This window comes from Osmerus eperlanus, chromosome 12 (assembly GCF_963692335.1).
Source record: "Osmerus eperlanus chromosome 12, fOsmEpe2.1, whole genome shotgun sequence".
NCBI lineage: Eukaryota > Metazoa > Chordata > Actinopteri > Osmeriformes > Osmeridae > Osmerus > Osmerus eperlanus.
Genome location: NC_085029.1, coordinates 17098690 through 17124389, shown reverse-complemented (window position 1 = coordinate 17124389; position 25700 = coordinate 17098690). Strand labels below are relative to the sequence as shown.

The 25700-nt window shown below is 52.2% G+C and overlaps 1 protein-coding gene across 1 annotated transcript; it reads left to right on the top strand.

Annotated features, from left to right (window-relative positions):
- The first annotated feature begins 64 nt into the window (after nucleotides 1–64).
- On the top strand, nucleotides 65–25648 carry abca5 (ATP-binding cassette, sub-family A (ABC1), member 5). Its single transcript, XM_062474176.1, has 38 exons — nucleotides 65–198; nucleotides 825–988; nucleotides 3897–4089; nucleotides 4403–4576; nucleotides 5116–5213; nucleotides 5465–5691; nucleotides 6149–6290; nucleotides 7529–7717; nucleotides 7823–7970; nucleotides 8302–8479; nucleotides 8917–8975; nucleotides 9285–9571; nucleotides 9817–9936; nucleotides 10214–10352; nucleotides 10657–10747; nucleotides 10864–11003; nucleotides 11137–11256; nucleotides 11423–11624; nucleotides 12486–12652; nucleotides 12913–13040; nucleotides 13350–13487; nucleotides 14291–14404; nucleotides 15224–15394; nucleotides 16293–16406; nucleotides 16515–16652; nucleotides 17112–17180; nucleotides 17288–17379; nucleotides 17491–17614; nucleotides 17905–18022; nucleotides 18147–18238; nucleotides 18415–18590; nucleotides 18740–18815; nucleotides 19246–19340; nucleotides 20868–20987; nucleotides 21435–21587; nucleotides 22086–22165; nucleotides 22253–22308; nucleotides 22530–25648. Exons 1-38 carry the CDS (start codon nucleotides 186–188, stop codon nucleotides 22668–22670), a joined length of 5046 nt encoding a protein of 1681 aa, XP_062330160.1. The 5' UTR covers nucleotides 65–185; the 3' UTR covers nucleotides 22671–25648.
- The last annotated feature ends 52 nt before the right edge of the window (nucleotides 25649–25700 follow it).

Here is a 25700-nt window from a genome sequence, read left to right as displayed (position 1 = left end):
ACCTAATAACTTTGTGACTTTTGATTGGTTAACGTCACCGGTGGGGGGATAGCAGCCGGAAGACCGAGTATGTTGACAGCTACTAGCTAGCAGGTTCACATTTTAGCTTGTTTCATAAAAACTCACCTGCGGCAGCTGGACCCCAAGGCACTCAAAACAACAAATGATATGAAAGACATGCCTTAATGTATTTCATACGTGAGTAAAACCATTACTTCCTAGCACTGTGAGCCAAGCAATTTGTTATTTCGTGTCATACCTGACACTGCATTTGCTGTGAAGCTTTAGTACCGCTTGTAAACTGCCAGAGACGCTAGCCGTATTTCAGTGGTATATTATCACTTAAAACAGAAGAACGTTTTATTGAATTGTTTGCTATTATGTTATAACTTACTCAAAACTAAATTGTACATTTACAAATAGCCCAAATATTAATCTTGGCTAGCATCAACCCCAGTCTTTAGTGTGTGGGTAAACGTGACGCGTTTAGCCTAATGCTGTGTGTGTACATTTCGCATTTAACTGGCTGCTGTGGTAGTCTAGCAACAACGTTAGTGCTTTTATCCTAGGTACCTAGCTACCAAGTAGTAAGTCTAAGCCTTATATACGAATTTGATTTCCTGCTTCTTTCATGCTATGGCAGTTTCACAGCAGTGTGACTATGTTTAATGTGGATGCCAGGTTAGTTGGTTACATGTAGCTCTAGCTAGCTAGCTAATCAATATCGCTAGCTAATACGCAGGCAATTCACATATATTTATTAGTGTGGGCTGCCTTGCAAGGGCTACGTGTAATTTAAGTCATTTGATCTGTTTGCATTACAGCTGAGCCCAACGTTGGGGAGACACGTTCATGCGCCAGCAAGATGCAGCATGCTGGAAGTATGCAACCTTTAAATAGAAGAGATGCAGGCGTTTGGAATCAAACAAAAAGTCTTCTCTACAAGAATTTACTGATCAAATGGAGGACCAAGCAACAGAGCTTGCAGGTGCCATACATTTTTATTATTGACTGTGTGTATTAAGCACGTGTTTGTTTGGGACCAAACCACTCTTATTCCTTAAAGGAAATCGTTTAGCAAGCTTTAGATTGACAAGGTAGCAGGACTGTTTGAGTCTCACTCTTGCAAGGTTTTACTCTGGCATCAGAGCGGATCTTGGGTTGGATCTCATTAGATGATGAATCAATAATGTGGCCCATTACACTCCTGTGTTTCTGCTACATTTATTATTGTAGCGGTAATATGTTTTAAATGGGATACTTTGTGTGTATGTCTCTACAATTAGTGGATGAATAATTGAAAATGGGCACTCACAGGGTCACAGTCCTGCGTTTCTCTGGGGGCTCCGCGACATCAGGCTCTTAACTTTGGCCTCTCCCACACCTGTTAGAAAACTTGTGACCAGCAACTTCCTCTTGCCTGGCAACACCCCCCCCCCCCCTCGCTGGCTCATCCTCCTCCTCTGATTAAGGATTGAATAAATGAAACATCTCTTCAGGCACTGCACCGACTCCCTATTCCCCCCTCCCACGACCTGCCTTGTAGCGCTATGCATTTTTCATTTGGACTTAAGTTGCACCGATGCATTTTTAATGGGTCTCCCCGTTTCATCTTCTCGTCCTGGTGGTGGTATTTGAGGGTCTCCCGGAACGAGGTGCATGTTTAGATCGTTGAGGGCAGGAAATTCTTACATGCTGTCAAGTCAAGTAGTCTGCGTTCACAAGAGGAACAGCACAGTCGGCCGTCGGTTTGATCTGTGGCTGCACTTCTTCTAAAGCGTTATTAAATGGAACGTTAGGCCTAAGCACCTTACGCAATGTTGGGCCTGTCTGAGTGGAATTCCTGTTCAGCACTATTGATTTTAATTTGAGGATGATACAGTTGTTAAAATGAGTCTATTCTACATTTCTAATCCTACTACACTCCATTTCTAAACAACCCACCCCAGCATGCACACCCACAGTAACGCACACTCACTCACACTCACACACACGCTCACCCTCACACATGCTCACGCACCCACACGCTCACGCACACATGCTCACACACTCATACTCACACACAAAAGCTCACACTTACACTGACAGTTTCAGCTCACTAGTTCCCAGGACAATGTCTAGGCAGTGTTGTTCAATCTTGATTATTGGGCAGGGTGGCATCCGGTGGGGTACACAGAGGACAGGTCAGGGGCCTAAGATGCAGATGAGGCCTACGCAGTAAGAATTACACCAAAGAACAGGCTCAAACCAGTAAAGAGAAGAGGTCTAGGAGGAGGTTGGCCTGGCAGGCTAAGGATGGGAGAAGAGCGTGTGTATCTTGAGCAGTGTGGCCTGTTATGAGTAAGACTTGCATAACAAAAGGCCTGCTCGACAGTCAACAAGATTGTTGTGCATGAAAGGAGGGGGGTTCCAGATAGCTTACTGCTTTTACAGATCAGAAAGCTAGGACCCAAGAGCTAAGAGTATCCCCAAGGGCCAGAGTCATGTCTCAAAAGCGTTCTGAATCCTCTGGAGAGGGCGGGTTGCGCATGCTGGGAGACCAGCCAGCAGCGAGCTGCTGTAGTCCAACTTGGAGAGGACAAGTGCTTGGACTAGCAGCTGGGTGGAGTGCTCAGACAGGTATCTCCTGATCTTCCGGATGTTGTAGAGGGTGAATCTACATGACCGGGAGACTGCAGCAATGTGGGCTGTGAGGGAGAGCTCGTCATCCATGGTAACCCCGAGGTTCCTGGCAGAGGATGAAGGGGTCACTGTCGCAGATCCCAGGGTGATTGAGAGATCGTGGGAGATGGAGGGTTTGGCCGGCTGAGAGTTGGGGTGAACTGGAGTTGAGATGAAATGAGGACATGTAGAGAGGGGGCATTCTGAGGAGAGAAACGTTTATCAACACTTGAGCAGCCAGGGGATGCGCACGCAGGTTTGGGGTTAATATGAACAGGTTAAAGAACCTTCTAGAACCTTCTAGAAGGTTGTGTAATGGTAGCAGGCAGGGCGGGGGATTGTCCTCATATGTGTGTGTGATGCTTAACATATGTCCAAGGAAATGGGATTGCTTTTTGTGTCTTCTGTGTATCCTGTCTTGCCGTGCAGAATAAACCATCGAGCCATCTTGACATATTTACATTTTAGGTCCCTATATGTTTATTGTATGCACCTTTCTGACAAAGCAAATTCCTTGTCTGTGCAAACTTTCATGGCGAATAAATCCCATTCTGATTCTGACTTTGAAAGATATTCCGTCTCTGACCATTTTTGAGAATCCTTCTAAGGAGAATCAAATCAAATTTATTTGTATAGCCCTTTTTACACGCAAGCATGTCACAGAGGGCTTCACATATGCCCATAGAACTGCCCCTCAACCAACCTAAACCCTCAAGGAAGACAAGGAAAAACTCCCCAAAAAACTCTCAACAGGAGAAAAAATGGAAGAAACCTTGGGAGGAGCAATTCAGAGAGGGATCCCCTCCTCCAGAGACGGTTGTTGAGAGAGAGGATTGAGAATAAACTTTTCAATCCACAACAGCAGCCTGCTGAGACATAATCCTGGTTTTGGTAACGAGCCAAACAAAGTCATGACTAAGCACAGTCATCTTGTCTGCTCATGGGCCATTTGGAAAAAATGTGTCATCTTGGTCTTAAACATGGGATTGACAGGGTTCCCAGTGTTTCAGTTTTCCTCACCTGTTCCTCTTGAAGTGTGGTCACATCATAAATGTTTAGAATAGCTCTGGTTATCATAGGTCCTAATCATGTGGAGAATGTCTTTTTGGAACTCAAAGGCAGTCATGTACAATGAGAATGTATCACTTCAAAGTGTTTAGATATGCCTTTAAAAAAACAACAACATTCCATGGCCAAACAGCCCCTGTCTGACCTGTGTCCCCCACGGTGTGCAGGAGTTGATCCTACCCCTGCTGCTCCTGGGTCTCCTGATCCTGATCAGTAATCTCAACCCCCACGTCTACTACGGGGGCATCAGCACCATGGTGCTGGGGAAGGAGGATGACAACCACATCATCAGCGTCCTGGGCTACACCCCCATCACCAATGTCACCAACCACATCATGGAAGAGGTGGCCCAGGAGATGCGTAAGTGACCCGTGGTGACCTCCAGAACACCTCCAGCCCTCCAGAACACCTCACACCTCCAGCCCTCCAGAACACCTCACACCTCCAGCCCTCCAGAACACCTCACACCTCCAGCCCTCCAGAACACCTCACACCTCCAGCCCTCCAGAACACACCTCCAGCCCTCCAGAACACACCTCAGAACCAGATCTGTGGAGGCGTTCTAGGATGAGGACAGTGTTCCCCAGGACCCTTGTGGCACATCCCACCATCTTACTTGAAAACGTTATCCAGTTGTTTTGAGTGTGTGTTTCTCCCTGTTGTGTGACTGCAGGCATGCAGGACCACCTGGAGATGTTCTCCAGCGAGGAGGACCTGGAGAACGCCAGTCTGTACGAGCCGTTGGGCTACGTCGGGGTGGTGTTCCTGGACAGCTCTGCCACCTCATACAGACTGCGTTTCCCCTCCAGCCAACTGCCCCCTCCCAGCGACTACACTGAGTCTATCGGTAGGAGTGACTGTTGTCTGTTCTCTACAGCCCAGCTCTGGGTCTATCGGTAGGAGCGACTGTTGTCTGTTCTCTACAGTCCAGCTCTGGGTCTATCGGTAGGAGCGACTGTTGTCTGTTCTCTACAGCCCAGCTCTGGGTCTATCGGTAGGAGCGACTGTTGTCTGTTCTCTACAGACCAGCTCTGGGTCTATCGGTAGGAGCGACTGTTGTCTGTTCTCTACAGCCCAGCTCTGGGTCTATCGGTAGGAGCGACTGTTGTCTGTTCTCTACAGTCCAGCTCTGGGTCTATCGGTAGGAGCGACTGTTGTCTGTTCTCTACAGTCCAGCTCTGGGTCTGAGGCTAGAATTCCACCGGGGCCAGTGTATCACATTTAATGTGGTCAGCCTTGTCTGCAGTGTTTCAGAACAGAAAATGGAAACCCTCTAACTTTACAGGCCAGTGTGTAAACGGTAAACAGCGATGTTGTCAGACAGTGCAAATTGCAAACGCTTTACACAGAGGTTGTTTGTGTGTTTTTTGTGTGTGTGTCCCACAGCCGACTGTTTCGACACGTCAGTGAACTGCAGAGCAGCTGATTACTGGCACTCAGGCTTCGTGCGTCTCCAGTCTCTTATCGACGCTGCCATCATTCAGGTGAGACGGGACAAAGATCAACATGAACGCCCAGGCCGCTCTGCAGAGTGAACCCCCTCCATACCCTCCTCAGGCTGGGTAGATCGCTCCTTGGACTGGGTGTAGCCTGCTCCCATGCTTAGCAACAGCTAACGCCACTGTCCGTGTGTGTGTGTCCGTGTGTGTGTGTCCGTGTGTGTGTGTCCGTGTCTGTGTCCGTGTGTGTGTGTCCGTGTGTGTGTCTGTGTGTGTGTGTGTGTTCCCGAGGCCAGGTGCAGACCAAGCGGCAGGTGTGGAGTGAGATGGACATGCGTGTGGTGATGATGGGCCAGCCCGGCTCGGTGGAGGTGCAAAAGTTCCCTCACGCGCTCATCTCCATCTACCTGGTCCTGGCCTTCACGCCCTTCGTCACCTTCCTCATCGTCAACGTGGCGGCTGAGAAGGAGCGGCGACTGAAAGACACCATGAGCATGATGGGGCTGTACGACTCTGCCTTCTGGTGAGCTCCCACGCCCTACTCCTTGGACTGTGTGTAAGGGGGGCGGGGCCTCTCGGGGGTGGGCGGGGGCCTCTTGCTCCTTGGACTGGGTGTAGGGGGGGGCGGGGCCTCTCGGGGGGGGGGGGCTCTCGGGGGGGGCGGGGACCTCAGGGGGGCGGGGCCTCTTGCTCCTTGGACTGGGTGTAGCCTGCTCCCATGCTTAGCAACAGCTAACGCCACTGTCCATGTTCTGTGTGTGTGTGTCCGTGTGTGTGTGTGACGCTTAAAACAAGTACATTCGGCTGCCACCATAGTAAAAACATTTCCCCTAATTAGATTTATTAAAATAATGTTTGTACACGTAAATGAAGATGTCATTTATACTAGAAACAAGTCCTACTAGATTAGAAGTGGAGATGATCTCACTCAGTCATATGCAGTGCTGACCTTCTACGGGTCGCGTGTGTTGGCCCACCAGGTTGTCATGGGGACTGCTGTACGCCGCTCTGGTCACCACCATGTCCTTCTTGATGTCTGTCATCGCCACGTACACCGCACTCTTTCCCAACAGTCACTTCCTGGTGATCTTCCTCCTCATCTTCCTCTACGGGATCTCCTCTGTGAGTAGCGCCTTGAACCAGGGAACCAGAGTTTGTGTTGACGTCGTAAGTCCTCGTTTCAAAACCCCTCAGCGAGAACACCTCTTCGTGTTCGGCTCCTCAAAGTTCTTGTCGAGAAACGGGGTGTGTGGGAGTCAGGCGGCTGAGCGGTTAGGGAATCGGGCTAGTAATCCGAAGGTTGCCAGTTCGATTCCCGGTCATGCCAACTGACGTTGTGTCCTTGGGCAAGTCACTTCACCCTACTTGCCTCAGGGGAATGTCCCTGTACTTACTGTAAGTCGCTCTGGATAAGAGCGTCTGCTAAATGACTAAATGTAAAAATGTAAATGTAATGTAATGTGTGGGGATTAGACTGTAGATTGACACTTCATTTGGGTTCCCACATGATGTTATTAGCATGCATCCAGGCCTCACCATGCTGTGTCCTATCCTTGGAAGATACATTTAGCGCTAAGGCTTTCTGGCTGTGACAAGATATATTACACCCTCTTCTATCCTCCCTCTGTGTCTCTCTCCCTCCCCCCATCTCTCTATCTCCCTCTGTCTCTCTCTCTCTCCCCCCCTCTATCTCCCTCTGTCTCTCTCTCTCTCCCCCCCTCTATCTCCCTCTGTCTCTCTCTCTCTCCCCCCCTCTATCTCCCTCTGTGTCTCTCTCTCTCTCCCCCCCTCTATCTCCCTCTGTCTCTCTCTCTCTCTCTCTCTCTCCCCCCCTCTATCTCCCTCTGTGTGTCTCTCTCTCTCCCCCCCTCTATCTCCCTCTGTCTCTCTCTCTCTCCCCCCCCTCTCTCTCTCTGTGTCTCTCTCTCCCCCCCTCTATCTCCCTCTGTCTCTCTCTCTCTCTCCCCCCCCCCCCTCTCTCTCTCTCTCTCCCCCCCCTCTCTCTATCTGTGTGTCTCTCTCTCCCCCCATCCTCTCTCTCTCTGTGTGTCTCTCTCTCCCCCCCTCTCTCTCTCTCTCTCTCTGTGTCTCTCTCTCTCTCTCCCCCCCCCTCTCTCTTTCTGTGTCTCTCTCTCTCCCCCCCCTCTCTCTCTCTGTGTCTCTCTCTCTCCCCCCCCTCTCTCTCTCTGTGTGTCTCTCTCTCCCCCCCCCTCTCTCTCTCTGTCTCTCTCTCTCTCTCTCCCCCCTCTCTCTCTCTGTGTGTCTCTCTCTCCCCCCCCCTCTCTCTCTCTGTCTCTCTCTCTCTCTCTCCCCCCTCTCTCTCTCTGTGTGTCTCTCTCTCTCCCCCATCCTCTCCACAGATCTTCTTCTCCTTCATGCTGACTCCCCTGTTTAAGAAGCCCAAGTTTGCCAGCACGGTGGGCTCGATGCTGACTGTGGTGTTTGGCTGCCTGTCCCTGTTCACCGTGCTGATGAAGGACTTCCCCCAGCCGCTGGTGTGGGTCATGTGCCTGCTCTCCCCCAGTGCCTTCTCCATCGGCATCGCCCAGGTGACTGGCACCAACCTGGCAACCCCCACACTTGTGTTATGATCGTCCCCCAGTTCATCTGTCTCACCCCCCCACCCCATTGTGTGTGTGTGTGTGTGTGTGTAGGTGGTGTATCTGGAGGCCCAGGGAGATGGAGCAGTGTTCTCCACCCTGCTGAACGGCCCCCATCCTCTCTACGCGCCCCTGCTCATGCTGGTCCTCGACTGCTTCCTTTACCTGCTGCTGGCGCTCTATCTGGACCAGGTGCTGCCAGGTACGTACGTAGGTACACACACACACTCTATCTCCCTCTCTCTCTCACTCACTCACTCTCTCTCTCTCTCTCTCTCTCACTCACACTCACACTCACACTCACACACACACACACACACACACACACTCACACACACACACACACACACACACACACACACACACACACACACACACACACACACACACACACACACACACACACACACACACACACACACACACACACACACACTCAATCACTCTTTCACTCTTTCACTCAATCACTCTCTCTCGCTCGGTCACACTCTCCTGGTGTGTTGATGCATAACTGGTTGGTATCCCTCACCCAGGTGAGTTCGGCATCAGGCGGTCCCTGCTCTACTTCCTGATGCCGTCCTATTGGTCGAAGCGCGGTAAGCGCTACGTGGAGGTGAGCTCGGTGTACGAGATGGAGGTGAACGGGGCCCCCGGCGTGGACGAACCTGTGGAGCCCGTCTCTCCAGAGTTCAGGGGAAAGGAAGTCATCCGGTAGGAACATGATATAGGGGTGGATGGTATGAACTGTATAGGAATATACCCGTATGAATTGTCCCTATGGATTTCATCATCAATAATGCACCCTCATTCAGTATTACCCAGGACAATACTTTTATTAGAAGATTGTCAGTTTGGTCTGTCAAGCTAGGTTAGCATACCTCTATGGCATGGGCACACGGCTATTGAAAGCATACACATTTAGACACATTCAGGCCCTGGTCATCGACATTCTCAGACAAAAAGCCAGGCTTTTAGAGTTTCCAGAGGAAACCAATGGGAACTTGATCCTGCAGAGTGGCTGGCTTGGTATCACTGCCTGTGACCATGGGCCCATTAGCCACTCAGAGACAGAACTGCCGGAAGTCCAGACAACACTTGTGGGTTGTTGACACTGTGCCTGACTGTTTACCTCTGCTCCCTCCCTGCAGCATCAACAACATCCGTAAGGTCTACAAGGAGAAGGGCAGCATGGTTGAGGCTCTCAGAGGTGAGGGCGTTGGGCTTGGTGCAGCTCAATGTGGCAGCGAGTAGCGTTTAACTGTTGTTTCTGGCGAACCGCTCACCCAAACGACTTCGCAATTGACACTGCACATCCTGAGCTGTACACCTGACATTTTTTAGCAAATGTATATGATTGAGACACACGCACATTCATGTCTTTGTAGTTAGATGTCTTATAAGGAAATGTATACAGCAGTAGAATTTTCACTCGATACGATTCCTCAGCGAACAGTTATCCACTGACAGACCCTTCTTCCCCCCTCCCCCTCGTTCCCCTAACCCCCTCCCACACCAGGGTTGACCTTTGACATCTACGAGGGCCAGATCACCGCCCTCCTGGGGCACAGCGGAGCGGGCAAGTCCACCCTCATGAACATCCTGTGTGGCATCTGCCAGCCCAGCGACGGCTCGGCCACCATCTACGGCTCCCCGGTGGCAGAGGTGGCCGAGGGCTCGGAGATGAAGCAGCTGGTGGGCATCTGCCCTCAGTTCAACATCATCTTCGACGTCCTGACTGTGGAGGAACACCTGAAGATCTTCGCCGCCATCAAAGGCATCCCGCCCGCCGCCATCAAGGCAGAGGTGAGTCCTTATGAGTTGATGGTGACGGCCGTTTTGAATAGAATCTTTTGGTTCCGTTCACATAAAAGATTTGTTCAGTAACGCTAACGATTTCTGCCGGAAAAATCTGTTTTCAAACTTTTATTTTTTTATTTTTTATTTTTTTTATTACAGTATTAACCAGTAAACATTCGTATTGTGGGTTAACAGTTCCACAGGAGTATCGTCATGTTAGTTTATGGTTCTGTATTGTTTGTGTCTGTTAGGTGACCAAAGTGTTGAAGGATCTAGACCTGGAGAAGATCATGGATGCCCAGGCCAAGAATCTGAGCGGAGGTCAGAAGAGGAAGCTGTCTGTGGGCATAGCCATCCTGGGAGACCCCAAGGTAACTGACCACACACACAGGTGCCCCAAGGTAACTGACCACACACACACAGGTGCCCCAAGGTAACTGACCACACACACACAGGTGCCCCAAGGTAACTGACCACACACACACAGGTGCCCCAAGGTAACTGACCACACACGCACACACAGGTGCCCCAAGGTAACTGACCACACACATAGGTGGCTACAGATGAACTCGTGTACGATACGGAATATTGGAAGATTCACTGTTTCTTGTGTTCTTGCGCGTGTGTGTGTGTGTGTGTGTGTGTCAGATTCTGCTCCTGGACGAGCCCACAGCAGGTATGGACCCCTGCTCCAGACACCAGGTGTGGTCGCTGCTGAAGAGTCGCAGAGCTGGCCGGGTCACTGTGCTCAGCACACACCACATGGATGAGGCTGACATCCTGGCTGGTACACACACGCACACAGACACACACACACACACGCACACAGACACACACACACATCACCTCAACCACCCTCTCCCACCACAATCTCACTGGGGTGGGTTTCAAGGGCACTGACTTCAAGGACACATCTCTCTCTCTTTCCCTCTCTCTCTCCCCTCTCTCTCTCCCCCCTCTCTCTCTCTCTCTCCCCTCTCTCTCTCCCCCCTCTCTCTCGCTCTCTCTTTCTCTCTCTCTCCCCCCTGTCTCTCTCTCTCTCTTTCTTTCTTTCCCTATCTGTCTCCCTCTCTGTCTTGTCTCCCTCCCAGACCGTAAAGCTGTGATCTCTCAGGGCCAGCTGAAGTGTGTGGGCTCGTCCCTCTACTTGAAGACCAAGTGTGGGGTCGGCTACCACCTGAGGCAAGCACCTCTCTCCAAGTCACAGAACACAATGATTAGGAGATATGATATGTCTTTTAAATTCAATATAGGCGGCGTCGACGATGATACTTTCTTTTTTTAATTCCCTCGTTTAGGATGTCGGTCGGTGATGGATGCGAGGCGGATTGTGTTACATCTCTGGTCAAACACCACGTCCCCAAGGCGCAGTTGTCACGGCAACAGGAGGCGGAGCTGACTTTCACGCTTCCTTTTGAAAGCATGGACACCTTTTCAGGTCAGAGGACAGAGGACGTGGTTTCATAATGACACTGAGCGTCCGGCTCGCTGTTACTGCTGGGGCAAAGTCTTCTTTACCAAGGTTATAATGGATGTGTCTTTCTCTCTGTCTTTCTCTCTCCCTCCCTCAGGTCTGTTCTCTGAGCTTGACTGCAGGCCTGACCTAGGCATCGCCAGCTACGGGGTCTCCATGACGACGCTGGAGGATGTGTTTCTGCGTCTGGAGGCGGAGTCTGAGGTGGACCAGGCTGGTGAGACCACGCCCCCTCTGAGACCACGCCCCCCTCTGAGACCACGCCCCCTCTAGCCACACCCTCTCTCTAAGTTACACCAACGCAAACACAAAGGGCTCTCACTGAGCATGTCATGGAAAATGCCATGTAACAAGCTGTCTGTCTTTTCCTGTCCTGTCCTCAGACTACAGTGTGTTCAACCAGGAGCAGGCGGAGGACGAGGGCGACGCGTCCTCCCTGGACGATATAGACCAGCACCTGCTGACCTTCTCAGACAGCCGCCCGGACGCCGTGTCGGGCCACGCCCTGTGGAGGCAGCAGTTCAGCACGGTGGCCTGGCTGCACATGCTCAGCATGCAGCGGGAAAGCAAGGCCTTCATCTACACGTACGCCCCCGCGCTGCCCTGCCCTGCCACCCCGCGCTGCCCTGCCCTGCCACCCCGCGCTGCCCTGCCCTGCCACCCCGCGCTGCCCTGCCACCCCGCGCTGCCCTGCCACCCCGCGCTGCCCTGTCACCCCGCGCTGCCCTGCCACCCTGCGCTGCCCTGCCCTGCCACCCTGCGCTGCCCTGCCCTGCCACCCTGCGCTGCCCTGCCACCCCGCGCTGCCCTGTCACCCCGCGCTGCCCTGTCACCCCGCGCTGCCCTGTCACCCCGCGCTGCCCTGTCACCCCGCGCTGCCCAGGCCCGTCACCCCACGCTGCCCAGCCCCGTCACCCCACGCTGCCCAGCCCCGTCACCCCGCGCTGCCCTGTCACCCCGCGCTGCCCTGTCACCCCGCGCTGCCCTGTCACCCCGCGCTGCCCTGTCACCCCACGCTGCCCAGCCCTGTCACCCCGCGCTGCCCTGTCACCCCGCGCTGCCCTGTCACCCCGCGCTGCCCTGTCACCCCGCGCTGCCCTGTCACCCCGCGCTGCCCTGTCACCCCGCGCTGCCCAGCCCCGTCACCCCACGCTGCCCAGCCCTGTCACCAGGACACGAACCATCATGTTTTCATTCAGCTGTTATCCAAAGCCACGCACTGTGGTTTAACTGTGAATAAACATACTGTCTCGCGAAAACAGTTTTGGATTTCCCTGAGGCCATGCTGAGGTCAACTATTATCACCTACAGTTCTACATCTTGTCCTTTCTATACTTTTGAAACCCTCTCTCTTCCCCCCCCTCTCTCTTCCCCCTCTCTCTTCCCCCCCTCTCTCTTCCCCCTCTCTCTTCCCCCCCCTCTCTCTTCCCCCCCTCTCTCCGTCAGGCTGATGTTGTTCCTGGTGTTCCTGGGTGCGCTGCTGGTTCTGTCCCTGGCCACGGGCAACATCCAGATCCACTCCCCCGACCGTGAGTTCCAGCCCATCTACCTACTGAAGCGCAACCAGACCCCCAGGAAGTACGTCACCAGCCTGCTGGTCCAGAACTCCTCAGGTCAGCAAGACCACCACGCTGCAGACACACACACACGCTCCACAATGTCACCCTACCCCATCACAGTCATCAATACCTATTCCATTATGTCTTTTTTTATATATCCGTGTCTTCCAAGATATAAACAGGCCTCACATCTGCCTTGAATCGGTGTCAGTCTTCAGACTACATCATTAGCACAACCCAAGCAACAAACAACCCTTCTGGAACATAACTAAGACACGTGCTAGACGGACCCCTAATCGCCCCCTCCTCCGCAGGCTCCGACATCTCTGACTTGATCCGTAACCTGGAGGCCCAGAACATCCAGGTGGAGATGATGATGCAGGGGGACTACATGGCAGCAGCTCCTCACAGTGCTGCCATCAGCGTGTCGGGCTCCAGCAAGGTGAGCCCAGGACAGCCTGGCCCCTGATTACACATCTTACTGCTGGGCTCTTACAACAAGGGCCCCCCATTCTGCACCACTTACCCTGATTGAGGTCAGAGGGCTGCTTGTTGGCCTGGCAACGTCGCAGATATGTTGGAGAGGAGAACCGATGCCTCTCTCTCACCCACTCTCTCTTGCTCTTTCGCTCACCCTCTCTCTCACTGTCTCTCACCCTCTTCCCTGCCCCTCACCCTGCCTGGCCTCTCTCTCTTGCTCACTCTGTAACTCTCTCCCCCCTCTCCTCTCCTCTCTGCCTGGCCTCGGCAGGGTTTCAGATACACTATAGCGTTCAACAGCACCACGGTCCACTCCCTGCCCATGGCGGTGAACGTCCTGAGCAACGCCATCCTGCGCGGCCTCAACGGCACCGGACACATCCACACCTGGACCAAGCCCTTCGACTACGTGAGTGTTCCACTACGCCCTCCTCCACCCAGTACGGTACTATGCATAACCCCCCCTCCTCCACCCAGTATGGTACTATGCATAACCCCCCCTCCTCCACCCAGTATGGTACTATGCATAACCCCCCCTCCTCCACCCAGTATGGTACTATGCATAACCCCCCCTCCTCCACCCAGTATGGTACTATGCATAACCCCCCCTCCTCCACCCAGTATGGTACTATGCATAACCCCCCCTCCTCCACCCAGTATGGTACTATGCATAACCCCCCCTCCTCCACCCAGTACGGTACTATGCATAACCCCCCCTCCTCCACCCAGTATGGTACTATGCATAACCCCCCCTCCTCCACCCAGTATGGTACTATGCATAACCCCCCCTCCTCCACCCAGTACGGTACTATGCATAACCCCCCCTCCTCCACCCAGTATGGTACTATGCATAACCCCCTCCTCCACCCAGTACGGTACTATGCATAACTCCCCCTCCTCCACCCAGTATGGTACTATGCATAAACCCCCCTCCTCCACCCAGTACGGTACTATGCATAACCCCCTCATCCACCCAGTACGGTACTATGCATAACCCCCTCATCCACCCAGTACGGTACTATGCATAACCCCCTCATCCACCCAGTACGGTACTATGCATAACCCCCTCATCCACCCAGTACGGTACTATGCATAACCCCCTCATCCACCCAGTACGGTACTATGCATAACCCCCTCACCCCTCACCGTGATATGAAGGAGTTACATTTTCCGACCTGTCCCCCTCCCTCCTCTTCCCCATGTTCTCTGTAGCAAATCCCAGACTCCATCTCCTACGCCGTGGTCTACATCGAGGCCATCATCCTGGGCATGCTGGCTGCCGGCATGCCAGCCTACTTCGGCATGGACCACACCCGCGACCGAGAGGTGGGCAGAGGGACACTAACTTCACTTTTCTTCTTGCTGTATTCACACCGAAAGCAAATTATTCCTCCACAGGAGGTTGGATGACCTCTCTATCTTGACTTCCTGTGGTTGGATGACCTCTCTATCCTGACTTCCTGAGGTTGGATGACCTCTCTATTTTGACTTCCTGTGGTTGGATGACTTCTCTATCTTGACTTCCTGTGGTTGGATGACCTCTCTATCCTGACTTCCTGTGGTTGGATGACCTCTCTATCTTGACTTCCTGTGATTGGATGACCTCTCTATCTTGACTTCCTGTGGTTGGATGACCTCTATCCTGACTTCCTGTGGTTGGATGACCTCTCTATCTTGACTTCCTGAGGTTGGATGACCTCTCTATTTTGACTTCCTGTGGTTGGATGACCTCTCTATCTTGACTTCCTGTGGTTGGATGACCTCTCTATCCTGACTTCCTGTGGTTGGATGACCTCTCTATCTTGACTTCCTGAGGTTGGATGACCTCTCTATTTTGACTTCCTGTGGTTGGATGACTTCTCTATCTTGACTTCCTGTGGTTGGATGACCTCTCTATCCTGACTTCCTGTGGTTGGATGACCTCTCTATCTTGACTTCCTGTGATTGGATGACCTCTCTATCTTGACTTCCTGTGGTTGGATGACCTCTATCCTGACTTCCTGTGGTTGGATGACCTCTCTATCTTGACTTCCTGAGGTTGGATGACCTCTCTATTTTGACTTCCTGTGGTTGGATGACCTCTCTATCCTGACTTCCTGTGGTTGGATGACCTCTTTATCCTGACTTCCTGTGTGTGCGTCCCAGATCAAGTGTCGGTCCACGCTGCGTATCTCGGGCCTGGTCCCGTCCGCCTACTGGTGCGGCCAGGCAGCCGTGGACATCCCCTTCTACTACCTCATCCTGTCCTGCATGACCGGCATCCTGTTCAGCTTCCACACTGGGAACCTGCTCACCTCCAGAAACCTCACCGCTGTGGTCAGTGACACACACACGCACCCCTTCCCCCACCCGTAACAGCTGAGAACAGCGTGACCTGACCTGTGTGTTCCTCCTCCAGGTGCTGTGTCTGGTAGAACAGCGTGACCTGACCTGTGTGTTCCTCCTCCAGGTGCTGTGTCTGGTAGAACAGCGTGACCTGACCTGTGTGTTCCTCCTCCAGGTGCTGTGTCTGGTAGAACAGCGTGACCTGACCTGTGTGTTCCTCCTCCAGGTGCTGTGTCTGGTAGAACAGCGTGACCTGACCTGTGTGTTCCTCCTCCAGGTGCTGTGTCTGGTAGAACAGCGTGACCTGACCTGTGTGTTCCTCCTCCAGGTGCTGTGTCTGGTAGAACAGCGTGACCTGACCTGTGTGTTCCTCCTCCAGGTGCTGTGTCTGGTAGAACAGCGTGACCTGACCTGTGTGTTCCTCCTCCAGGTGCTGTGTCTGGTAGAACAGCGTGACCTGACCTGTGTGTTCCTCCTCCAGGTGCTGTGTCTGGTAGAACAGCGTGACCTGACCTGTGTGTTCCTCCTCCAGGTGCTGTGTCTGGTAGAACAGCGTGACCTGACCTGTGTGTTCCTCCTCCAGGTGCTGTGTCTGGTAGAACAGCGTGACCTGACCTGTGTGTTCCTCCTCCAGGTGCTGTGTCTGGTAGAACAGCGTGACCTGACCTGTGTGTTCCTCCTCCAGGTGCTGTGTCTGGTAGAACAGCGTGACCTGACCTGTGTGTTCCTCCTCCAGGTGCTGTGTCTGGTAGAACAGCGTGACCTGACCTGTGTGTTCCTCCTCCAGGTGCTGTGTCTGGTAGAACAGCGTGACCTGACCTGTGTGTTCCTCCTCCAGGTGCTGTGTCTGGTAGAACAGCGTGACCTGACCTGTGTGTTCCTCCTCCAGGTGCTGTGTCTGGTAGGATTTGGGCCGGCCATGATCCTGTTCACCTACGTGGTGTCCTTCATGTTCACCCGCGTGCAGAGCAACAGAGACTTCTTCTCCGTGGTCTCCATGATGGTGAGAGAACTGCTGTCTCAACTCCTCAAGCACCTGGCCAGGGGATCTGAGGGGACCTATGGTAATGCAGTGACTTTTGTTTCCTTACTTTGTGTGTGTGTGTCCCAGGCATGTGTCGTGTCTGCCTCCGTGGTCCAGCTGTCGTTGGTGAACGACAACTCAGGCCTAATGAGAATCCTCCACAACACTCTGTGTTTATTCAACCCCCTGTACCCCCTCATGGGCTGCCTCAACTGCATCACCAAGGTAGGAGCTCCAGCTGTGGGTGTGTGTGTGGGGTGTGGGGTGGTGGGGGTGGGGGGTGTGGGGTGTGGGTGTGGGGTGTGGGGTGGGGGGTGTGGGGTGGGGGTGGGGGGTGTGGGGTGTGGGGTGTGGGGTGGGGGTGTGGGGTGGGGGGTGTGGGGTGGGGTGTGTGGGTGTGTGGGGTGTGGTGTGTGGTGTGTGGGGTGTGGGTGTGTGGGTGTGTGGGTGTGTGGGGTGGGGGTGTGTGGGGTGTGTGGGTGTGTGGGGTGTGGGGGGTGTGGGGTGGGGGTGTGTGGGGTGTGGGGTGGGGTGTGTGGGTGTGGGGTGGGGGTGTGTGGGGTGGGATGGGTCTGATGACACAGGGTTAGGGGTATACACTACAGTGGTTGAGGTGCAGCTAACGGTATAGGTTCTGTGTGTGTGTGTGTGTGTGTTCATAATGGTCTCCTCATCCACCGACAGGCCACCTTCCTGCCTTCAGTCTCTGAAGAAGACTTCCTGTGGAAGAACCTCCTCATTGCAGTGGTGTCAGTAAGTGTGCAACGCTGGCCGGTGTGTGGCTAACCTGACAAGAAGAGAAAGTGAACAGACTCAGAGGGTCCAGGTAACCCCCTCCCCTTCTGTGTGTGTGTGTGCAGCCCTACCTGCACTGCATCGTCCTGCTGTTCCTGCTGCGCCACCTGGAGATACGACACGGAGGGAGGACCATGAAGAACGACCAGTTCTGCAGGTGAGAGGCTGCTCTCACACACACACAGCTCCTCACACACACACACACACACACACACACACACACACATCATCCTCAGCCCCTGACCTCCATGTGCCCCCCCCCCTCCAGGATCTCCTCTCAGCCCAAGGCCAAGGTGGAGAGGAACCTCGAGGAGGGTCTGAACGAGGATGAGGACGTGAAGATGGAGAAGGCCCGCGTCAAGGAGGCCCTCACCTGCCAGTGTTGTGAGGAGGTGTGTGTGTGTGTGTGTGAGCGAGGAGTTGTGAGTTGGGGACTCTCAAACTATGCTGTTACGTAAACACACACCTGGAACGGTCACTAAATCTCGTGTGGTCTCAGAACGTGGGCCCCGCCACCTCCTGTTGACCTCTGACCTCTGAAGGAGAAAACCTCCTACCAGCGCCCGAGGCCTGGTCCTGCAGCTTGTTGAGGCAGACTCCAGAGTGTGCTGACTGACTCTGCTCCCCCCTCTCTCCCCTCTCCCCCTCTCCCCCTCTCCTCCTCTCCCGTCTCCCCCCTCAGAAGCCGGTGGTGGTGGCCAACAGCCTGAGGAAGCAGTACAAGTGCAGGAGCGATGGCTTCTCCCTCAACAAGAAGAGGACGGTGGCCACCAAGAACATCTCCTTCTGTGTCCGCAAAGGTACAGCTTCATTCAGGGCAGCCTAGCCTAGCTAGTAGCCTAGCCTAGCCTAGCTAGTAGCCTATCTAGTAGCCTAGCCTAGTGACTCCCTGTGTAACCCTATGTGTTTCCATGGTGACTCCAGGTGAGGTGCTGGGTCTCCTGGGCCCCAACGGAGCAGGGAAGAGCACCATCATGCACATGCTGTCAGGAGACACGGAGCCCACCGCTGGACAGGTACCTGCCTACCTGCCATCCTGCCATCTCACCTCTCCCCATCTACCTACCTGCCATCCTGCCATCTCACCTCTCCCCATCTACCTACCTACCATCCTGTCATCTCATCTACCTACATAACTGTACCTCCCTCCCTACCCGCCTACCTACCTCTCTACACACCATCTCCTCCACAGGTCCTGATGGGAGACTACAGCACAGACTTCCGCCCTGTGGACAACCCCCTGGACCACGTGGGCTACTGCCCCCAGGAGAGCCCCCTGTGGCCCCGCATCACCCTGCAGGAGCACCTGGAGATCTACGCTGCCGTCAAGGGCCTCCGTGGCCAGGATGTACCAGGCATCATCCGACGGTAACCCACCCACCTCTCCCTCCACCAACACCACACCACCCCTCCCTCTCTCACTCCACCCACCCCTCCCTCCCCTCCATGTTGGATCCTTTTCGAGGTTGTGGTTTGCGTTGAGCGGTCGTGTGTGTGTGGTTCCTTGTGTGTCTTAGGGTGGTGAACGCCCTGGAGCTCAGAGAGCACCTGAACAAGCAGGCCAAGAACCTGTCAGCAGGCCTCAAGAGGAAGGTAAGAGAGCCGGCCAGTCAGCCAGCCAGTCATCCAGTAACAAGCCAGTCATCCAGTAACCAGCCAGCCAGTCATCCAGTAACCAGCCAGTCATCCAGTAACCAGCCAGCCAGTAATCCAGTAAACCAGCCAGTAACCAGCCAGTCATCCAGTAAGCCAGCCAGCCAGTAAACCAGCCAGTCAGCCAGTAATCCAGACAGCCAGCTCTCCACACCACAGCCAGCGTTGGGCTTCACAGTTAATAATTCCGCAGGTATAGGATTAAAAGATCCAATAGCTGAAGTATTTCCTCCTCCTGTGATGTTATCCCAGCTCTGCAGTGTCAGCCAAGGGTCACAGTGTCTAAACCTGCCATGCCTAGCCAAGCACAAACATGGAGATTACCACTCTGTCATGCTGTCTCTCCTCTCACTGTGTGTGTGTGTGTCAGCTGTGCTTTGCCCTAAGCATGCTGGGAAACCCTCAGATCGTGCTGCTGGACGAGCCCTCCACAGGGATGGACCCCAAGTCTAAACAACGCATCTGGTAGGACACCTCATTACAAACACCTGTGTGTGTGTGTGTGTGTGTAGGCTAGGTGTGTGTAGGCTAGGTGTGTGTGTGTGTGTTAGGTAAATATTTCTCAAGAAGTGCACAGTCGTCGGGTTCAAAGAAAGTCCAATAGTTTTATTCTTGCCTGCAGGGAAACAAGTCTGTCTCGGTTCAGAGTTGTCTAAGATCTAGTCTCATGCATGATTATTTATGCAACATTGGTGAGAATCCTCCCCTGCATAGCAGCTGTATAGCTGATGATAGTATTCTTCCTACGGGAGATATTTAGTTCAAGGAACTAACATTGTTTATCAGGGTTGTGGATGAGACTGTGAGGAAGGCCTTGAGTGTGTCATATCTATCTTGCACGCCAGAGCAAGATAGATCATAACACATTATCAGTTAGGAAATATTTCCACACACTGTTCTTTTCATGCAGTATAAAGGATACATCCTTAATTTCTCTAACGGTGAGTGTAGGCTAGGTATGTGTGTGTAGGCTAGGTGTGTGTGTAGGCTAGGTGTGTGTGTAGGCTAGGTGTGTGTGTAGGCTAGGTGTGTGTGTAGGCTAGGTGTGTGTGTAGGCTAGGTGTGTGTGTAGGCTAGGTGTGTGTGCGTGTGTAGGCTAGGTGTGTGTGTGTATGTAGGCTAGGTGTGTGTGTAGGCTAGGTGTGTGTGTAGGCTAGGTGTGTGTGTAAGCTAGGTGTGTGTGTAGGCTAGGTGTGTGTGTAGGCTAGGTGTGTGTGTAAGCTAGGTGTGTGTGTAGGCTAGGTGTGTGTGCGTGTGTAGGCTAGGTGTGTGTGTGTATGTAGGCTAGGTGTGTGTGCGTGTGTAGGCTAGGTGTGTGTGTAGGCTAGGTGTGTGTGTAAGCTAGGTGTGTGTGCGTGTGTAGGCTAGGTGTGTGTGTGTATGTAGGCTAGGTATGTGTGTAGGCTAGGTGTGTGTGTGTGTGTGTGTGTGTGTGTAGGCTAGGTATGTGTGTGTAGGCTAGGTGTGTGTGTAGGCTAGGTGTGTGTGTAAGCTAGATGTGTGTGTAAACTAGGTGTGTGTGCGTGTGTAGGCTAGGTGTGTGTGTGTGTATGTAGGCTAGGTATGTGTGTAGGCTAGGTGTGTGTGTGTGTGTGTGTGTGTAGGCTAGGTATGTGTGTAGGCTAGGTGTGTGTGTGTAGGCTAGGTGTGTGTGTGTAGGCTAGGTATGTGTGTAGGCTAGGTGGGTGTGTGTAGGCTAGGTGTGTGTGTGTAGGCTAGGTGTGTGTAGGCTAGGTGTGTGTGTGTGTGTGTGTGTGTGTGTGTGTGTGTAGGCTAGGTGTGTGTGTAGGCTAGGTGTGTGTGTGTAGGCTAGGTGTGTGTGTGTAGGCTAGGTATGTGTGTAGGCTAGGTGTGTAGGCTAGGTGTGTGTGTGTAGGCTAGGTGTGTAGGCTAGGTGTGTGTGTGTAGGCTAGGTGTGTGTGTAGGCTAGGTGTGTGTGTGTTCTCCTGGGGGGGGGTCTTGGGTCCTAATCCCCCTGGGTCTCGTCTTCAGGAGAGCCATCCGCGCTGCGTTCAAGAGCCGCCAGCGAGGGGCCGTCCTGACCACACACTACATGGAGGAGGCTGAGGCAGTGTGTGACCGGGTCGCCATCATGGTGTCTGGTCAGCTCAGGTCAGGCTCCGCTTCACCCCGCACGCCATCCAAACACTGCCCTCCTAACCTCAGCTGCCCTCCTAACCTCAGCTGCCCTCCTAACCTCAGCTGCCCTCCTAACCTCAGCTGCCCTCCTAACCTCAGCTGCCCTGGTGTGTAGAGTATATGACTCTTAGTACGCTAAGAGTCTTGAGAAAGTAAAGTAAGTGATGGTTTATATAAAGGATAAAAGACACAGGTGCTGTAAAAATGAATTAAGTCTGAACTTCCTCCAGCTCAAGTTTGATCAACATCGATTTCACACACAAATAAGGAGGAAGTCTTACCTTCCTCGAGTTAGAAACCTGCCCCTTGGCACTGAGACGTGTTGCTGAACAACTCAGCGGCCCTCTCCCGCTCACACGGCATGCGTGCAGGAGACAGGCCCGCGAGGAGAAACTCTGAGGTGTGCGTCTTGTTCTCCAGGTGCATCGGCTCCATCCAGCACCTGAAGAGCAGGTACGGGCGAGGATACAGCCTGGAGGTGAAGCTGAGCGAGGAGCTGGCAGGCCTCCAGCAGGTGGCGCTGCTGCACCAGGAGATCCTCCGCATCTTCCCCCACGCTGCCAGGCAGGAGAGGTGAGCACGGCTGCTCCTCAGTCCCTGGGGGGTGGCGGTACCTGTGTGTGTGTGTGGGTGGGTGTGTACCTGTGTGTGTGTACCTGTGTGTGTGTGTGTACACCTGTGTGTGTGTGTGTGTGTGTGTGTGTGTGTGTGTGTGTGTGTGTGTGTGTGCGTGTGTGTGTGTGTATGTGGGTGGGTGGGTGGGTGTGTACCTGTGTGTGTGTACCTGTGTGTGTGTGTGTGTGTGGGTACCTGTGTCTGTGTGTGTGTGTGTATGTGGGTGGGTGTGTACCTGTGTGTGTGTGTGTGTGTGTGTGTGTGTGTGTGTGTGTGGGTACCTGTGTCTGTGTGTGTGTGTACCTGTGTGTGTGGGTACCTGTGTCTGTGTGTGTGTGTACCTGTGTGTGTGGGTACCTGTGTGTGTATGTGGGTGGGTGTGTACCTGTGTGTGTGTGTACCTGTGTGTGTGTGTGTTTTAATGAGACTCTAAAGCCTGCCGGCTCCATCTTGCAGCTTTGCCACTCTGATGGTTTACAAGATCCCCATGGAGGATGTCCAGTCCCTGGCCAAGTCCTTCTCTCAGTTAGAGAGCGGTGAGTCACACAGCACTCTCTCTGCCCGCTCTCTTGGTGTTCCTGTGTTCAGACTGTAATGCCCTGCCTACTCCCCTCTGCCTCCAGCTAAGCAAACCTTCAACTTTGAAGAGTACAACTTCTCACAGTCGACGTTAGAGCAGGTAAGGTTTTCTGTCGGTGGTCAATGCTGAAGGGGTCATCCACCTGTAAGTTTGGTATCGACATGGATCGCTCTTTTCTCCTCTCCTCACTCCTCCTCACTTTTCTCCTCTCTCTCCTCTCCTCTCCTCTCCTCTCTCTCTCTCTCCTCTCCTCTCCTCTCCTCTCTCTCTCTCTCTCCTCTCCTCTCCTCTCCTCTCTCTCTCTCCTCTCCACTCCTCAGGTGTTCATGGAGTTTGCCAAGGAGCAAGAGAGCGAGGAGGAGGAGGTGGGCTCCCTCAGCACCACCTTCCAGTGGCAGCGCTTGCATCAGGACGGCCCTGTGCCCGCCAACCACACAGACAGCCTCGTGCACCAGCTGTGAGGGCCGACTCCCTTCTCACTCTTCCCGGCCGCGCTCCGCGGACAGCACCGTGTGGAGGATCAGGACAGCCTGGTTGGATCGTGTCTTCAGACCTTTGTGAAAGTCTCTCCTTCTTTTCAACGCTACAAGTTGGGCTCCGTTCACTACAGTACCAAAGCGGCCCGCTCTTCTGCACTGCGCACGCCACACCCCCTGATCCTACACACACGAGCGCACTGGACCTGTCGCCAACGACACCTTCTTTTAGTGTCTGTAGCATGTGAACTATATTTGCATAGCCTGGTAGTTGTTTGTTGTGCTGCCCCCTGCTGGCGAGACCAGTCTGCGCTCTGCTGACTGTTCTGGAGGCCTTTTTTTCTTCTGTTGTTGTGTAGCAGAGAAACCCAGCGACCTCTCCCCCTGCGCTGCCCTCTGAAGGCCGTTAACGGTACCACTAGCAGAACCCCAGCCCCACACGTTCGCTGGGCCAAAAAGGGTTTTAGGTACTGTGTGTCCCCACGCTGTCCCTCTCTCTGTCCCTCTCTCTGTCCCTCTCTCTCTGTCTCTCTCTCTCTCTGTCTCTTTTTATGTCTCTCTGTCTCTCTGTATCTCTCTCTCTGTCTTTCTCTCTGTCTCTCTCTAGGGTTTCTCTAGAGAGACAAAGAGACAGGCAGACAGAGGGAGACAAACCTCCTATACACACCAGCATGCATGTCAGTTACCAGGCCCATGTGACCCAGAGGGAGGGGCCTGGGTTGAGTAGCCCAGCATGCATGAGAGGACGGAACGATCCGGCCCTTGTACTAACTAGACATCTCGGGGTGGCGCATGGATGACGTGAGGGTGAGGGGAGGACTCACACTGCCCCCTCCTGGTGGCTTTCCTCGTCACAGCCTGAGAGAGAGAACTGGGAGAATGTAGTTTGGAATATGCACACACCAAAACATGTAGCATACAGACTTCGTGAAACATTTACCACTGGGTACCGATCCAAACGTTTGGGGAAAGTTATTTGGAGTGTTTTGTGTGTTTTTTAGTCAGTGTTCTCCTGTGAAAATGTCGAATGTGTGACGCCTAGATGGAAAGAAGTTTCTCTTCAGAGGTGAAGGCTGTTTCTCCCCCTCTGCTCTGATTTCTCGCTCTCACTCCGTTGCCATGTCAACTCACACGTGTTTTTCTATTTAATATATCTTCTTGGTGTGTCTGTTCTGTGTATTTGATGTAACGGGTACTGTTCTTTTGAGAGGATGCTTGTCAGTGCAAACGGCAAATCGCTAAGTTGTACCTTTTTTCTTCGACATTCAGGTGTTTTTTTTGGGAGAAGGATATCCAAAGGGTTGTTTCTTCGTTTTTATTTGAATGGAAAGGAGTTCATCCCATCCAGTTGCGTCATATTTTAATGTAATTTTTTTGTCATCTTATCGGTGTCTCCAATGAAAAATTAATTTATTGTTTTTTTTTTTGTACTCCTGACCTGAACAACCATGCTGGTTTTAATGTCACATCACTCGCTGATGCCAGAAATGTTCTCTAGTGCCGCATCAGGTGTCATACAAGACATGATTCCCCTGTGACGACTTAAAAGTGTTTGTTTTCACAATTAGAGTCATTTCTCTAGAAAGGTGTGGTCCCAACTGCTTCCTTTGTAAGGAGGCATTGTCCTGAATCTGATTCCAATCCACTTTATTGATGTCTTAACAAGCTTTTTTGATGTGGAGAGGAGTCTTAATATTTTTTTTAGTCCAGCCTTGATTCTGAAATCTGAATGAAGTAGTGGTTTTAGACAGCAGATGGCCTTCACTTCTGTTCTCATGTTTTAAGCTCCATTTGGCACGGATTGTCATTGAGGAAAATGCATCTAGTCCCTTTTGCCTTTGAACACTTTTTGTCCCAACTAATGTTTCCATGTTTATCCACTAGAACTGGATTCATGCTCTTAAAGGTGGAGTACAGACGCTTCTAGATGTTTCTGGTTTTAAAATAGTTTCATCATAATGTGGAGATTTGCAAGTATTTGTTGTGGTCTAGTGTTTGGTGTTTGGGGTGTTGAATAATAGAACAATTTACTTGAAATGGGTGTAGTTTCATTGAGGTTTGGTATATTTTATGATTGTTATCGTTACTATGTCTATTGAGGGGAAAGTGCCCCACCCTAGAAAAGTTAGTTTTAACTGGGAAAGTATTCATTTGGCTTTTGTTATTTACGCTTCTGTTTGCTACAAACTAAACTAACATGTTTGTGGTTGGAGGTTGTTTTAAACATCTGAGTAGTGAACACCCCCCACGTGTGAGCAGAACATCTTCATCTGAGGGAAAATCATTTCTGCACATGTAGCCTGATGCAAGGAAGGCCAAATTAGAATGTCTGACGGTTTTGTCCTATGAAGGATTATGTTCAGAGAACTGCTATCAAAAACATATTTTCCCAAGTGCAATATTAAGATGTGTGTAGTGTTTATAAGCATTCTGTTAACTCTAATTCCATGGCTAAATGCAATATTGTATTGTGTGTACATGGATTTTCAGTACTTGTAGCCACCAACAAGTAAATTAAAACAGATTAAATGTGCCCTTCTCTGGCAACTTCTCCAGACCAGGCAATGAGAAAAGGAATGCATTCTCACCTACATCAGACACAACTTTAAGAAGGTTTCACATTCTTTGATTTCACTCTGTACTCCCCGTAAAACGGCGATCAATACATTGTCATAGAAATGCTATTTGTAATGAAAACTGAAAAGATGCTCAAACAGTTTCCTTTTCCCTGGTGGTGGTATTATCGCACTACATCTGGGAGTTTTATATAATGTATATTATGCAATATTTGTAAGATTTTTGTGCACCGATTTTATTTTTTATGACTTTTGTTGAGATGTTTGTTGTGTTGTGCTCCTATAATCAAAGTTAACCCAGTCTAGCTGAAGCACCCTGATCATATTGAATTAAGATCACTACACCCCCACCACTGGAAATAAATATTGAAGAAAGTGAAAGCTAAATCTAATGTCGGTCTCTTGAATTATTTTACTTATACTCATTGGAGAAAAAAAG